Source organism: Neophocaena asiaeorientalis, unplaced genomic scaffold (genome assembly GCF_003031525.2).
Source record: "Neophocaena asiaeorientalis asiaeorientalis breed wild unplaced genomic scaffold, Neophocaena_asiaeorientalis_V1.1 scaffold312, whole genome shotgun sequence".
NCBI classification, from domain to species: Eukaryota; Metazoa; Chordata; class Mammalia; order Artiodactyla; family Phocoenidae; genus Neophocaena; species Neophocaena asiaeorientalis.
In genome coordinates, this window is record NW_020174707.1 from 1,632,712 (window position 1) to 1,647,981 (window position 15,270).

Sequence of the window (15,270 nt, forward strand, 5' to 3'; positions counted from 1 at the left end):
TATGTCTAAACAGAAAGAAAACAAGTTTAAGATTATACATACGAAATTTTAAAATATATATTTGAAAAAGAGGGCATCTTGGCAATAGTATATGCCTAGATAGAAAGGTCTCTGTATATATAACTTAGTTTTAAAAAAAAAAAAAAAAAAAAAGAAAAAAAGATAGAAAAATTTTTAAAATGGGGGAAAAAACCAAAACAGACATGGTGCTTGTTCTAGTGGAAGTGCTCCACAACAAGAGAAGCCACCGCAATGAGGAGCCCGCGCACCGCAACGAACAGTAGCCCCCACTCGCCGCATCTAGAGAAAGCCCACGCGCAGCAATGAAGACACAACGCAGCCAAAAATAAATTTAAAAAAGAAAAATGTCTTAAAAAGAAAAAAAAAAGCTGAAAGTATTTCTAACAGTTTACTTAGTTGGTTGACAATAGTAATAAGAAGAAATAAATAAATAGGTAGTAGGCTTCAATTTCCATTTCGACAAAAGGGGGCCAGGGCAGGGGCGGAGATGTACTGAAGCAGTACAGCATAGTGGTTTATGGGTTCCAATTCCAGCCCTGCCCTTTGCTAGCTACGTGAACTTCAGCAAGTTTCTTAAGTCTGTGTGACTTGTTTTCTTCATTTGTGAAATGAGGGATGATAAGTTACCTCACAGGGTGACTGTGAGGAGTGAATGAGTTAATACAAGCGTTTATTACATTGTGTGGTACACAGTAAACTCTCAATAAGCACTATTATTATAATCTGGTATACCTGTGTGTTAAAATTTCTCAATATATACGAATCATCACAGTGGCTGTCTCTCGGGGATAGACTGACGATTTTTTTTTTTTTTTTACAATGTGCATGGTTTCACTTCCTCAGTTAAAAAAGGCGGTGGCGGATGCTTCCCCCCTCCCTCCGCACCAAACGAAGATTATCACTTGTACCTGGTAGAGAACGTGCAAATTCCAACACACACTCATATAATCGTGCGATGCTATTCCAGTCATTAAGGAACATTTCAACCACTTTTCTACCACCAACAGGTTCAGACAACAGGTTTTCATATGTCAGATAAACATGCCGGGATGGTCCTACAGATTAAAAGAAAAGATTAATAGTAACCAACACAAAAAACAACCCAGAAATATGCAAAGACAAAGTGTGTGAAGCGTCTCACCTTGCTCCCTGGTAGAAGTGCCATTAAGTGGACAATTTGCAAACACTAACTCTGCCACCCAGGTGCGGTTATTTCTACCTTGTAATCGGAAAGTGCAATCGAGAAGAGAGCGGTCCAGAGCCTTTTGGGTTTCCTCATTTACACCCTTACAGGGAGGAATTCTGGTGATGAAAGACAGCATATGAAGTGTACTTCATATCACAGAAAGACAAAAGCACAATCTACACAATGACAGGCAGGGTATCATATTAGAGCTTTGGTTCAAAGTCCACTACTAGGCACCTTCTGCAAGAGAACGAAACAATTCACAGCAGTTAATAGCATTTAACCCACTTCCATTCATATCAATATGGATTAGGACTCTCATTTTAACAGTGATGCTCGCCTTCGTCCTTAATCTTGTTATTAGAAAAGACCACAATTTCTCAGAAAATCAAAGATACTGGCTTTCTATGAAATCTACCTAGAACATCCTCAAGGAAAAGCTAAGGAGAACAAAATACTTTTAAGACCACTCTTTGAAGTCAGGATGACACAGTGAAAAGAACAAGGGCTTTGGAGTAAGGGACCTGCATTCTAATTCTGACTCAGCCACATTCAACCTCTCTGAATTGCAGTTTCGCAACTATAAAATGGAGATAAATAATTACCTTATGGGTCTCTGATTTTAAAACATGACAAAACATATATATAAAGTACTTATGGTGGCTGATACAGCAGGTATTCATATATGTTAGTTTCTCCTTGCAGTAAAACCAAGTCTTGATCACTGACTGCCATGACAAAATTTCAGGTTCGTTATCTCCCCCCACCTTCTCCCCTCCTCCTCTGTAGAGGTAACTCACTGTGATGGAGCTACACATGTATCAACTCATTTAACATACATACTGTCACTTACATATACCACATATACAAGAGGAATATATTAGCTTCGGTGTCTTAAAATACCCATCTCTTGCAACTTTATGAACTACCTTATTTGTCATAAAACATGATGAGGTAATATATTTTGGCTGTTTTTTCAGTAATGGATGAAATAATGAGATAATATTTAATTACACATTATCCTTTAACTCACAGGGAAGGTGAGTTAATTATCAGACTTGGTATAATAATTATCAAAATCTAAGCAAAAAACAATATAACTAGAAATATGGAATTTTGGTTCAGGCCTCTCATTCAGATATAACACCTAGACCAGGCTTTCTCAGGGTCGGCAATAGTGACATCCTGGGCTGCAGAATTCTTTGCTGTGGAGGGCTATCCTGTGCAGGTTATCCTACCCTGGCCTCTACCTACCAGCTGCCAGTAGCACCTCCCACCCCTCCTTCTCAGTTAATGAGAACCAAAAATATCTCCAAACATTGCTCAATGTTCCCTGGCAGGGAACACTGCCCTGAGGTTGAGAACCACTGACCTAGAATAAACAATTTAAGAGAGAAAAAAGAGACAGAGATTGTATATGGTAAAAAATAAAACCTGTAGGGGGAAAGAAAGCTATCCAGGTTGCATAAAAATAGAATTAATGTACTGAAATTTTCTCAGTAAATTAAAAATTCCACCACAGCCTGTTTTAAATGTACACGTTTGGGCTTCCCTGGTGGCGCAGTGGTTGAGAGTCCGCCTGCCGATGCAGGGGACGCGGGTTCGTGCCCCGGTCCGGGAAGATCCCACATGCCGCGGAGCGGCTGGGCCCGTGAGCCATGGCCGCTGAGCCTGCGCGTCCGGAGCCTGTGCTCCGCAACGGGAGAGGCCACGACAGTGAGAGGCCCGCGTACCGCAAAAAAAAAAAAAAAAAGTACAGGTTTTAAAGTTTTTTCAAAAGTTAATATTTCATACTACATACTTGTTATCACTCACTACCAAGAAGATTCTGTCCAACATTATTTGGGGCAGTTATTATAGAAATCACATACACTGCACATATGCTTCGAACTTCGGGTATACTGAGGACTTTTGCCTGCCCTTCCCCCTCAAAATGTACCTCTAATCCACAGTAGTTATAAAGCAGCCAATTCAGATAGATTTTTTAAATCCTGAGTTTGAAAATATAAATGCAGTACATTATCCTTCTTTCACATAAAATAGGTATTTCATGAAATCCATCTGGTTAGAAAATGAACACATAGAAGTCAGCATGTTTTGAAGTAAGAATTAAGTAAGACTCCTTCCAATTTATGTTCTCAGGGACAACACGACCCTGAAAATGCATTCTATGTCACTTTCTTAATCTGTGATACCGATATAATTGGCTTTATTTCAAGGAACCTGCAAAATATCTACCTGCTTTTAAGGTTATACATGTAACAGAGAGAAATAACAATAACTTTGATCCTACCTGCATGATCATGTGAGGTGGAAAGAAAAAAACAAAAAAAACAGGTTCCCCCAAAAGGAAACCTGACAAAATCATTACAAGCACAAAATACTATTATTCAATACATTTGCCAAAAATTAAGAACTGAGGAAGATGTTCCCCGGACAATGGATTTATAACATATCTGAACATTTCTATCATTTCAAAAAAGTGTTTTGATCTAAACAGCTACTTCTGACTGATTTTTCTCCTGTAATTCTGAATACTGAACAAATTTAGAAAGTAAGCTCTGGTCTTCTAGGGCAGATGTGTATCAGCACTGCTCCTTCTCCGCCATCACGTGCTGCGTGTCAGTTTCGTTCTGAGGGATTTTACAAACATCAGTAACCACGTTATGTCCCCACAGTGCAAAAGTGGGGAGGAAGATCACTGAAAGTGCTAATAAAAGCGGCACAACTGCACCTACAAGGAAAGTGGGGTGGATTTTATATAGATTGCACGTGCATATGCAGAAGGACTCAGTCGCATAACTGACAAGCCGAGTCACACAACTTGCAAAAAAGAGCTGCGCCTGTGCATTACTTGCATAAGCTACCAGGGGCAAACGAATCACGAGATGAAAAAACCTTGTGGGCGTGGCTGGAGGACCAGCACCACTGCCCATTACTGTAATGTTAGTTCAGGAGAGGGTGGAAAGTTTGCTTAAGAGCTCAAAACAAGGCACTGCGAGCATGCTGCTCTCGAGACTGTGTCATCTGAGCAGTGGGATCAAGGCTCTTGAGTTTGCACAAGGCAACAGGCCCATGAACCAGAGCAGTCTAAGGTGTTTTCCATATTTTCAGAGATACAGCAAGGAGGCCTGCTCAACAGATTTTCAAGGAGATAAGCTGAACAAGAACAGAACATATTTTTTAGCAAAGAGGAGAAATCTATGCTCAATTTTAAAGCTTTGAAGTCATACTCCCATTTAATATGAATATACCTAGGACTAAATGCTTAAAAGAAGAGTTTCTGAAGATTAAATGAATTAGAGCAATTACTTACTAATTATAATTAGATCTATCCCAGATATAGACATTTATTATTTTTTCCTTCCCTCGATAACGGACAGCTTGTACCAAACAGATCTCTTTGTCCATTTCTATGTATTTTCCTTTTAAGTTTTAAATAAAGAAAACAATAGCCAGGATATAGTAAAGACTTTCTCAAAAATTATTGTAAAATGAAGATTAAAAAATATGAAGTGCTTCCTCTCCACGTAAGGACTATAATGAATTCTCTTGAGTTCAAGAATAAAGGGGACTGAAATTTCTTTTGTAAAAATGCCCAGAGCAAGATATTTTAAGATTCTTGCAAAACATGAAAAATATAACTAAGAGAATAGAACACAAATGTTATCATCTATTAATCTACAGTTGTCAAAAAGAGTAAAAAGAAAAAAACCCTATACTTTAGGAAGAAGTAATGTAAAACCAAAGGTAAATTAATTAAAAGTTTTACATTTTCCTTTTGATGTCTATTCTAAGACCAGCTCTCTCCCCAGAAAGCTTTTTGTGGAGATGGAGATGGCATTAAGGTAACCAGGCAGGGCAGCTATTCTAGTTCTTCAACTCTTTATCTAACGTGAGCACCATGACACATGGGTGGAGTGCACGCTATCTGTGAGTCCTTCCCACCTTCCACAGGGCAAATTGATTCCCAAGTAACAAAAATTAAAGCCCCGCTGGCTCAAATTGCAGAGCCGCCATGTCTTGGCAGACAGGAATTCAATAAATAAAAATTGCTTCTATGATTTATATTATTAAGCAACGTCTAATAAACAATACAAATGTCCAAAAAAGAAAACTGCTTTGTGCACCAAAAAGGGTGATCTCTTAAATGGCATTCTAGCTTTGCAAGTCCATCCTGGTCACCTTATAAATCACACACGCTGCCTTAGTTTTCCCTCTAAGCATCCTTTGGCCCCCTTGTCTTCTACCCGTTTAGAACCAAGCCCTCTGCCCATCTCCCTCTGCGTGCTCTTTCCCGGTGATCTAAGTTACTATCCCAGCTCAATTACTTTCACCTTGGTACCGACTCATTTACTTCTCCTGCCCAGACCACTCACCTGGGCTTGAGACACAACCCTGCCTGCCCAAAGGGATGTCTAGGCACCTCAAACTTAGCAAAGCCCCTTCAAACTCACATCTTCGGTCCTGTCTTGGAAAACATCACTGTCATCCATCATTTGCCCAAGATAAAACTAAGAGTTATCTTTGCCACCTTCTCCTCTTTCTCACCTTCGACATCAATCTAATCACCAACCCCTTAAGATTTCATCCCCTAAAGACACGTGACGGGGACTTACTTCAATAAGCGAATCGCATGACTGAAGCCATCACCTTCCATTTGCACTCCTTGATGTGGAATCTCCAGATTGGACAGCTGAAAACAGAAAAGCACAGTTATGTCAGACCACCAATTTTACAAAGGAAACTACCTTTTCTAAGTACTACTGTCTCTATTCTCATGGCATCTGTACTAGGGTCACTCTGTCCCAAAGTGACAACGTATTAGGCACGAGCATTGTGCCCCCATCATCCGATTTCCTGGGAAACCAAATAAGACTGGTTTTCTTGTGTGATTCAATTATGTTTGTTTGAAAACAAAGTTCGAGTCATAGCCACATCTCATATTTAATCACAAACAATATTTTTCCGTTTATAACTTTTCTGGAATACATTTTTATTTTTAACAACTGTTTCCTCCGTGAAACCCAAGAAGAAAAGGTTTTCACTTTATGCATTTACCCAGTGAGGTATCATTCCCAATTGGAGGATTCAGTAAATGAGTTAAAAAGATAAATGCAGGGATAGTGCCTGAGACCTTATCAGTGGAACTACAGGTTATTTGGGTATGCCAGGAAGTCATCTGATCTAGCAAAGAAATGCTTGCCTTCAGCACATATTCCCAGGCCTTCTCTGACAGAGTATTTACTTATTTATACCCACCTTGTTCCAGAAAGGATTTAAAGCAGCCCTAAGCATTTCACTGAGCCCTGCTCTTTGGGCCTGGGAAGAGCAGAGGTTTAGGAAAATAGCTGCTGACCAAATAGGCAGGAGGGGTCCAGATTCAAAAGGAAGCAAAGTGTGGGAGGGCTTCTCTTCTATGGATCAGAAATATAAACATTCCTGGTAAGACTAGATTTAGTTATTCACATCTTAATATAAATTACTTTAAGCAGAAAATGTGCTTGCTTTTACCTTTAACATATCTTTTTCATTGATCTTTTTCATTGAGAGAAGAAAAAGTTAAGTTTTTAAGAGCTTGACTGAGTTCAGTAGACTACTACAGAATGTTACATGGCCTATGTGTGCAACAGGTATAGGAGCACAGGGAAGGGGGACAGAGGCCATATGCCTACAGGTGTCTATAGGGACACTACGAAGACACAAGCTTTTGCAACTTCTAGCCTGTGGGTAACGGGGAAGACAGCAGACAATGAATGAGGCATTACACTGCCTCTGGGCATCATGTAGCCTCCCTTCCCACTGCAAGGGAGTAACTGAATGACATTCATGTAACCAATCCACATGGCACGATGAAAAAGCCCAACGACACAGTTAAGTAGATACAAGCACGGACACCGCACAGTTTTGGAGCTTTGGCCAGTTCCCAGACAAGAGGACATCCGTCAAGCTTACAGTTCTAGGAGCGGGGACGCTGTGGACATAAGTATCTACTTTAGCCTATTTCTGGGCTTGGATTTTCTGGGCTACTGCTGCTCCTCACAATTTCACACCTTATTCTCGGCCTTCAGTTCCCAAAACCCTATAAAGCAGCGGTTGGCATACAACAGCTCATGGGCCAAAGCCAGCCACTGCCTGTTTTGGTAAATAAAGTTTTGCTGGAACACAGCCACACTCATTTGTTTAAATATCAACTATGGCTGGCTCACACTACAACAGCAGATTTGAAAAGCTGTAATAAAAGACCATGACCCACAAAGGCTTAAAATATTTACCATCTGGCCCTTTATAGAAAAAGTCTGTTGATTCCTGCTCTAAAGAATCAAAATGTTTTCAACAAGTCTTCCCAAGACTATCATCAGCCCAACTGAAATAATCCACTTCCAGGTTCCTAGGTCTCTTCTTCATTCCCAATAATTTACAGAGGGGAGGAGTCTTACAGAAAGTAAAACTTTAAACTGGAGGGAAATAATTAAGGTTTTTTTTTTTTTTTTTTTTTTTTTTTTTTTTTTTTTATAATACTTGGCAAAAGCCCTTTTTGGAAATACAAAAATGCAGGTTCTGTTACCTCCCTTTACTTTCATGTTTGGGGATCATGCTGGATATCACGATTGTGTACTCTTGAAAGACACTAACTCTGCATAAGTCTATTGCTTCTTCCATAGGAAAAGAGTAAAAATTTAGTTTAATATTCTTTCTGACCTGCTTCTCAGAAAGGAACCCAATTTTATTAGTAAGCAATATGTACAGCTTCACCCACTGAAAAATGAGCCACCCCTTTATCAACTACCCATCTCTAAAAGGGTAAATAATGCTCCTAAGAGGTATACAAGTAAGATGTTAATTCTCAAAAGTTGTCTTTTTTTTTTTTAAACTAGAAGAATTTACTTTCCATTTCCACAAAGAACAGAAGGCCCACAATTTGGAACCAGAGAGATGAAATAATTTAACTCATGTTTTACATGTATACCACGAGATGCTGTGATTTCAACCCCACCCCTCCCAAAATATACAAGTGATCACAACCATCCGGTTCTAATGGAATTCATGTAGCTTTAGCAAGGCATTTTAAAATTACTTAGAGTACCCCAAATTACCTCCAACCGAAGTCCTACAAATGGCATATTTGTATCACACATAGCAACAAAGTGAGCTAGAACTTTATTGAAGGCACACATTTCTCCTGATCGTTTGGTTTTCTTGGGTTCTACTGGACACAGATCATCAGACAACTAGAATTTAAGTAAAGAACACAAGTGGGTAAAAAAAGCACGTGTGATGCAATTAGTTAAGGCAGTTGTACTACTATAACAAAAGTCAAGGTTAACCAAAACAAATGTTAATTCATTCAACAAATATTTACTGAGCAAATATTGACCTAAACGCTGGAAATTTAGTAGTAAATATTATGTATTTAACAAGCTGTCTTTTGGAAAATGGTATATAATTATTAATTAAGAGAGAAACATTTGCAAGAATACATAGACATTTGTTACCTAAACCTTATTGCTGCTCAGTCTCTTAAAAACCATACCAAATTCTTTCCCATTTAAAAATGGTTAAAGAGCACAGCAAAGTTCATACACGCAAACCCTGTGCTCGTTTCTGTATGTGATCGTACCTTGCGCTTGGTACTGCTTCTAGGCTGTTTCCCGTTTTTTGTACGATAAACTAATTCCTGGATGTTTTCCTTGAACTGCTGCAGCAGGAGGGCCATGACAGGGCTGTCTTCACGATCTGCAGCATTCACAGACATGAAGTAGTACTTGTATGACAGCTGTGTGGGTTTATTGGGAACTTCCAACATCTCCACAACCTAAAAAGGCCCCAAATCAGAAATGAGTCTCAGAGACGTAACTGATAAGTGTTGGATATTTTCCTCCTTATATCAAGTAGGGCTCAGAATTATATACCTAATGTGGATGCCTTTTTTCTTTAAACAAGGACAAATCAGTCATGATCTCAAAAAAAAAAAGGCACTGCAATTAAATATGTAATTTGTTTTCTAAAAAAATAGATCAGGCTAAAGAACAATGATAAAAGTAAATGCAACCATAAACTAGAGCAAATGGAACATTTAGACTATCAGCATTAAGTGTTCTTGAATTCATACCTTAGCTTATAAATTGAAAACATTTTCTGCTTAAGTCCAGCAGGTCTTCTAGATTTTCTAGAATAGCATCTATTTTAAATTGCCCTGCTGTCTCTCTTAACCAATGAAACAGCCTAAGAATTCCACTCTTATGGCAGAGGAAAAATGACAACTACCTCTCATACTTGGAAGCATATAAAAATAAACTCTGATTTTTCAACTGAAATATATATACAGTCACTGGGAGGATAATAACATCAACAGTAGTTAACACTGATACAGAGCTTACTGTGTGCCACGTACTGTCCTAAGTACTTGACAGATGTTAACACATTTAATCCCCCTAAAAACTCTATGAAGTAGGGATTCTTATCTTCATTTTTCTGATAAAGAAACTGAGGCACAAAAAAGTTAGGTTAATTGCCCAAGGTCTCAGAGCTGAGAAGTGATACGTTTTGATCCTAGAAGTCTGGATCCAGAGACCTTGCTCTTACTCACTATAACAGCTTACTATTTTCAAGGTCTACCTAAAATTTAAGGAAAGTCCCCTAAATACTTTAAGAAGTGAGAGAAACGAATGCCATGGGACAAGGCTCTTGACCAACACATACTTTTATGTCTCTGTTCCTGCCTCCCTTCTCTCCACCTCCTCCTCCCCACACACTCTCTTCAGGAAATTGTTTGGTCAACACGTAAGCATAAATGCTGAGGCACCTGAGGAAATGGAAGGATTAAAAGTAAAATGGAACTTCACTAAAGCTATACGGATGGCAAATCAGCACACGAAATGATATTCAACACCATCAGCCATCAGGGCAGCATAAATTAAGACTACAATAAGATACCACTACACATCTATCAGAACGGATAACATTTTTTTTAAAGAAATTACTGTTGTGGTTTATGGGTTTTTTTAACTTATTAAGTTATTTATTTATTTTTGCCTGCGTTGGGTCTTCGTTGCTGCACGCGGGCTTTCTCTAGTTGTGGCAAACGGGGGCTTCTCTTCATTGTGGTGTGCGGGCGTCTCATTGCGGTGGCTTCTCTTGTTGTGGAGCACGGGCTCCAGTAGTTGTGGCACGCGGGCTAAGTAGCCGTGGCTCACGGGCTCTAGAGCGCAGGCTCAGCATTGTGGCTCACGGGCTTAGTTGCTCCGCAGCATGTGGGATCCTCCCAGACCAGGGCTCGAACCTGTGTCTTAACCACTGAGCCACCAGGGAAGTCCCGAATAGCTAACTTTAAAAAAAAAAATCACAATACCAAGTGCTGGCAAGAATGGTAAAAACATACACTTAGTGTATGACCCAACAATCCCACTTTTAGTTGCTTATCCAAAAGAAAACTTACGTTCACAAAAAAATCTATATGCAAAGACGTATAGCGGCTTTATTCACAATTGCCCCAAACTGGAAACAACCCAGATGGCCTTCAATGAGAGGCTGGTCAAACAAACTGTGATACATCCATACCATGGAACACTACTCAGCAATAAGAAGCATGAACTATCATGTATACAACGATATGGATGAAAATCAAAGGCATTATGCTGAGTGAAAGAAACGAAACTGAAAGGCAAAACTACAGAGACAGAAAACAGGTCCGTGGTCACTAGATGAGAGTGGGGGGAGGGTCTGATTATAGAGGAGAGCATGCGGGAGTTCTGGGGGATGATGGCAGTTACAAAACTGTATGCATTTTTTAAACTTCAGACACTAAAACATCTGAATTTTTACTGTATGTAAATTATATCTCAATACAGCTGGCAAGAGTAAAATAGCAGAAAGACATTTAAAGGCAGGAAGACTTTCCTCTGTTCTTAATGTCCATGGTAGTTCTTCCCACTACTATGAACGTATCATCCTTAAGTGAGAAAGATGAAGGATGGAGAGTAGTATACATTCAGTTTTGGTCTAAATCATGAGAAACCAATTATTGCTTTATAGTAAATCGCTAGTCACTGAAGCGTAAAGCCTGGCTTTTTGTTGATACTAAATAAGGTCAGAAAGTAATAAATTATAACCATTTAATTCTGTGTGTGGCTGGGTACAAAAGATCTTTGTGTGTTCATAGGTTTGATTATTATGTATATCATTTCATATGTAGACCGGGCAGCTCACAGAGAACTGAAACAACAATCCTCTGTCACGTGCCAGATCTAGTTCCACAGCTGGTATTTTAGAATTCAGAAAAAAGTGAACTTCACATCAATGACAGACTTATTCATCGACATAAGTAACCCTAACTTAAGATATATCAGGCTACCTTTTTATGACAGTATCTTTTAAAAGTACAGCTTAAAACCTTAAAAAAAATTCAGTCCCATTACCTTCAACCAACAATCCTGAATTAAGTTGTTTCAACCTCCTTAGAATCTTATCTAGAAATATCTACTTGGTATACACAAAAATTTCTACAAGCAGGACATATATTTATAAAATATATGAGTCCATATTTCAAACTCTTTCAAATTTTAACCAATTCAATGATCTCAAAGGAACTACTAGAAAACACCTGGAGTGTAAAAGGAACGAGGATTTTACAGTGTACTGAAAGGTACATGCAATCAATAAAATGGATGTATATGCCTTCAATCAATTAAGGATGAGAAAATAAAGCTACTTTAGTCAGCCATATTTAAAAGGCAGCGTTATACACGTTAACATTTGATTAAAGCCAAACAAGTTTATCTGACACCAAAACATCTCCAAACCTTCACAGTAGTTGCTTTCAAATTTTTTCTTACACAGAGATGCCTCATTCCAAGCAGAAACTAGGCCTCACTACAGGAGAGATCCTAGGGTGAGGGATAGGGGCATAGCTTATATTCACCAACCCTGCCTAATCATTATATAATTTCTTACAGACATGATTTGCCTCTCTCCCTCATCCCTACCATCTCTCTCCCCTCTCCTGGGTTGAGAATCACCGTACAAAATTCAAATATCCAATAAAATACATTTGCAAGTTAAACCAAACAATAAATTATTCAAGATATTAATAGAATTACTGAACTCGATCACCCAAATCACCCCTTTGCATACTTACAATGTAGTATTGTGGAAGACGGGTAAGCTTAATGAACAGCTTATTCTTAGAAAGGTTTCCAATAGGATGGGTTGAATAATTGGACAGCTGCAATGTTTCACTGCTTATTGTAGGCAAGTGTTTTATAGATTGTTTGCAACGCTGTTGTCCAAGCCAAAACCTTAAAAGAGATAATCCAAATCACAAAATCATACACTTTTCTGATTAACTGTGTGCTACTGATTTATAAATAGATTAAAGACCACTAAGAAACCGATTAATATGAAATTTAACTGATCTAGTAAAAGGACACATGACCATAATGATGAATCATTCCTCTAGTTTTGTACTGGACTGTTAGTTCTAGTTCTAGTTTAAGGAGTTTAAACTGCAGTGTGAATGGATTTTAATTAATAAGGTAGAATTAACTAGTATTAAGGCTGAGACACTGTATCAGTTTATTATAGGAGATGAAAGATTTCCTATGCTTTATAAGACAGCACAAACTAATCTCAACATCTTTTATAAAATGCCTGAAGTGTTTATAAAACAAAATAGAACAAACAATAAGTATAAAAGTATCTCATTTTTCTGGTATCACTGGAGATATTCAGTCCCAGTTTTTATACTGTACATATAAAGTGACAGATATGCCTAGCAGGTGCCAGTAAGTGTTGCTTACCTTCTTCCCCGCTCTCTCAGTTAAGCCACCAGATTTCACTTTGATGCTTCTACTACAGTACTCCTCTTATTCCTTTTATCTGACTGTCTATCCTTGAGGCTAGGATACCATATAATATGTGAAAAAGGGATAAAATGATTGGTACACAAACTCTCACTGATCCACAATGAGACAACTCAAAAACTAAGAATACAAATATAGAAGCTTTTCATAGCAACATTAACAGTGCCACAACATCCAAGATCACGATCACTAGGGCACAGACCAGTTTGGATGTTGCTGCATTTTTGTGGTGAGCCGCATGTGACACAAAATATTTACTAGTCATGTGCAGTAAAACCATGTTTAATAATATAATATTTTAACGGCACTTTGTCAACTATTACCCCCCAAAACGTATAGAATCTGGAAACTGCTTTTTTACCCTGAAAAACAAATATAACTACAGCTTCACAGGATCAATTGCTAGAACTATTAATAAAACAATGAAAACAAATTTTTAAAATACACCAATACTTGCCTCATTCTGGATGACAGTTAAAAACGAATATTCTGAACTTGCAAAAACTGCTTTCAGATCTCTACTTCCACTCTCATCAACATACCTTTGTGAGACTGGTATCTCTACTATAGATGTTATTTTTAAAAAAACCATGGAAACACTTAAGATACACATTATCTCCTGTGATTTGCGTCATCATCAATCCAACCGAGATTAATTACAACAAACCAGAAACAAGCTCATTTGCCACATTAAAAATCTAAATCTATTACAAATGTAATATATATAAATTATAAATGTGTGAATAATACGTACAAGATATTCTTTCAAAGCATATATGGGATTGCTATTTCACTAAACTTTTTTTTACAGCCGCTCCGTGGCATGTGGATCTTCCCGGACCGGGACATGAACCTGCGTCCCCTGCATCGGCAGGTGGACTCTCAACCACTGCGCCACCAGGGAAGCCCTCACTCAACTTTTTTGTTACGACTTTGCAGAAAAAAAAAAATTTGAGTTACGGGTGGAAGATGGTGGAAGAGTAAGACTTGGAGATCACCTTCCTCCCCACAGATACATCAGAAATACATCTACACGTGTAACAACTCCTAGAGAACACCTACTGAATGCTGGCAGAAGAACTGAGACCTCCCAAAAGGCAAGAACCTCCCCACGTACCTGGGTAGGGCAAAAGAAAAAAGAATAAACAGAGACAAAAGAATAGGGACGGGACCTGCACCAGTGGAAAGGTTTCCACACACTAGGAAGCTCCTTCGCGGGCGGAGACTGCGGGTGGGGACCGGGAAAAAGTCTGGAGCTGCCTAAGAGGCAAGAGACTTTTTCTTCCCTCTTTGTTTCCTGGTGCGCGAGGAGAGGGGATTAAGAACGCTGCTTAAAGGAGCTCCAGAGATGGGTGCGAGCCGGGGCTAACAGCACGGGCCCCAGAGACGGACATGAGAGGCTAAGGCCGCTGCTGCCACCACCAAGAAGCCTATGTGCGAGCAAATGTCACTATCCACACCTCCCCTCTCGGGAGCTTCTGCAGCCCGCCACTTCCCGTGATCCAAGGACAACTTCCCTGGGAAAACACACGGCGCCCTCAGGCTGGACACGCTGGCCTCTCCCGCCGCAGGCCCGCCCTGCATCCGTACCCCTCCCTCCCCCCGGCCTGAGTGAGTCAGAGCCCCCGAATCAGCTGCTCCTTTAACCCCGTCCTGTCTGAGCAAAGAACAGACGCCCTCAGGTGACCTACACGCACAGGCGGGGCCAAATCCAAAGTTGAACCCCAGGAGCTGTGTGAACAAAGAAGAGAAAGGGAAATCTCTCCCAGCAGCCTCAGGAGCAGCGGATTAAATATCCACAATCAACTTGATGTACCCTGCATCTGTGGAATACATGAATAGACAACGAATCATCCCAAATTGAGGAGGTGGACTTTAAGAGCAAGATTTATTATTTCTTCCCCTTTTCCTCTTTTGGTGAGTGTGTATGTATATGCTTCTGTGTGAGATTTTGTCTGTATAGCTTTTTTTTTTTTTGCGGTACGCAGGCCTCTCTGTTGTGGCCTCTCCCGTTGCAGAGCACAGGCTCCGGACGCGCAGTCTCAGCGGCCATGGCTCACGGGCCCAGCCGCTCTGCTGCATGCGGGACCTCCATGGACTGGGACACGAACCTGTGTCCCCTACATCGGCAGGCGGACTCTCAACCACTGCGCCACCAGGGAAGCCCTGTCTGTATAGATTTGCTTTCACCACTTGTCCTAA

The 15,270-nt window shown here is 39.7% G+C and overlaps 1 protein-coding gene across 1 annotated transcript in view; it reads right to left on the reverse strand.

Moving 5' to 3' along the window:
• MED14 (mediator complex subunit 14) overlaps positions 1-15,270 on the reverse strand; it is a 69,164-nt gene that overhangs the window by 26,100 nt on the left and 27,794 nt on the right. The window contains exons 14-19 of the mRNA XM_024759835.1: positions 12,345-12,504; positions 8,829-9,023; positions 8,305-8,439; positions 5,827-5,903; positions 1,163-1,323; positions 907-1,076 (exon numbers count right to left, since the gene is read on the reverse strand). Coding sequence (XP_024615603.1) covers positions 907-1,076; positions 1,163-1,323; positions 5,827-5,903; positions 8,305-8,439; positions 8,829-9,023; positions 12,345-12,504 — 898 coding nt within the window. The remainder of the gene's footprint in view (positions 1-906; positions 1,077-1,162; positions 1,324-5,826; positions 5,904-8,304; positions 8,440-8,828; positions 9,024-12,344; positions 12,505-15,270) is intronic.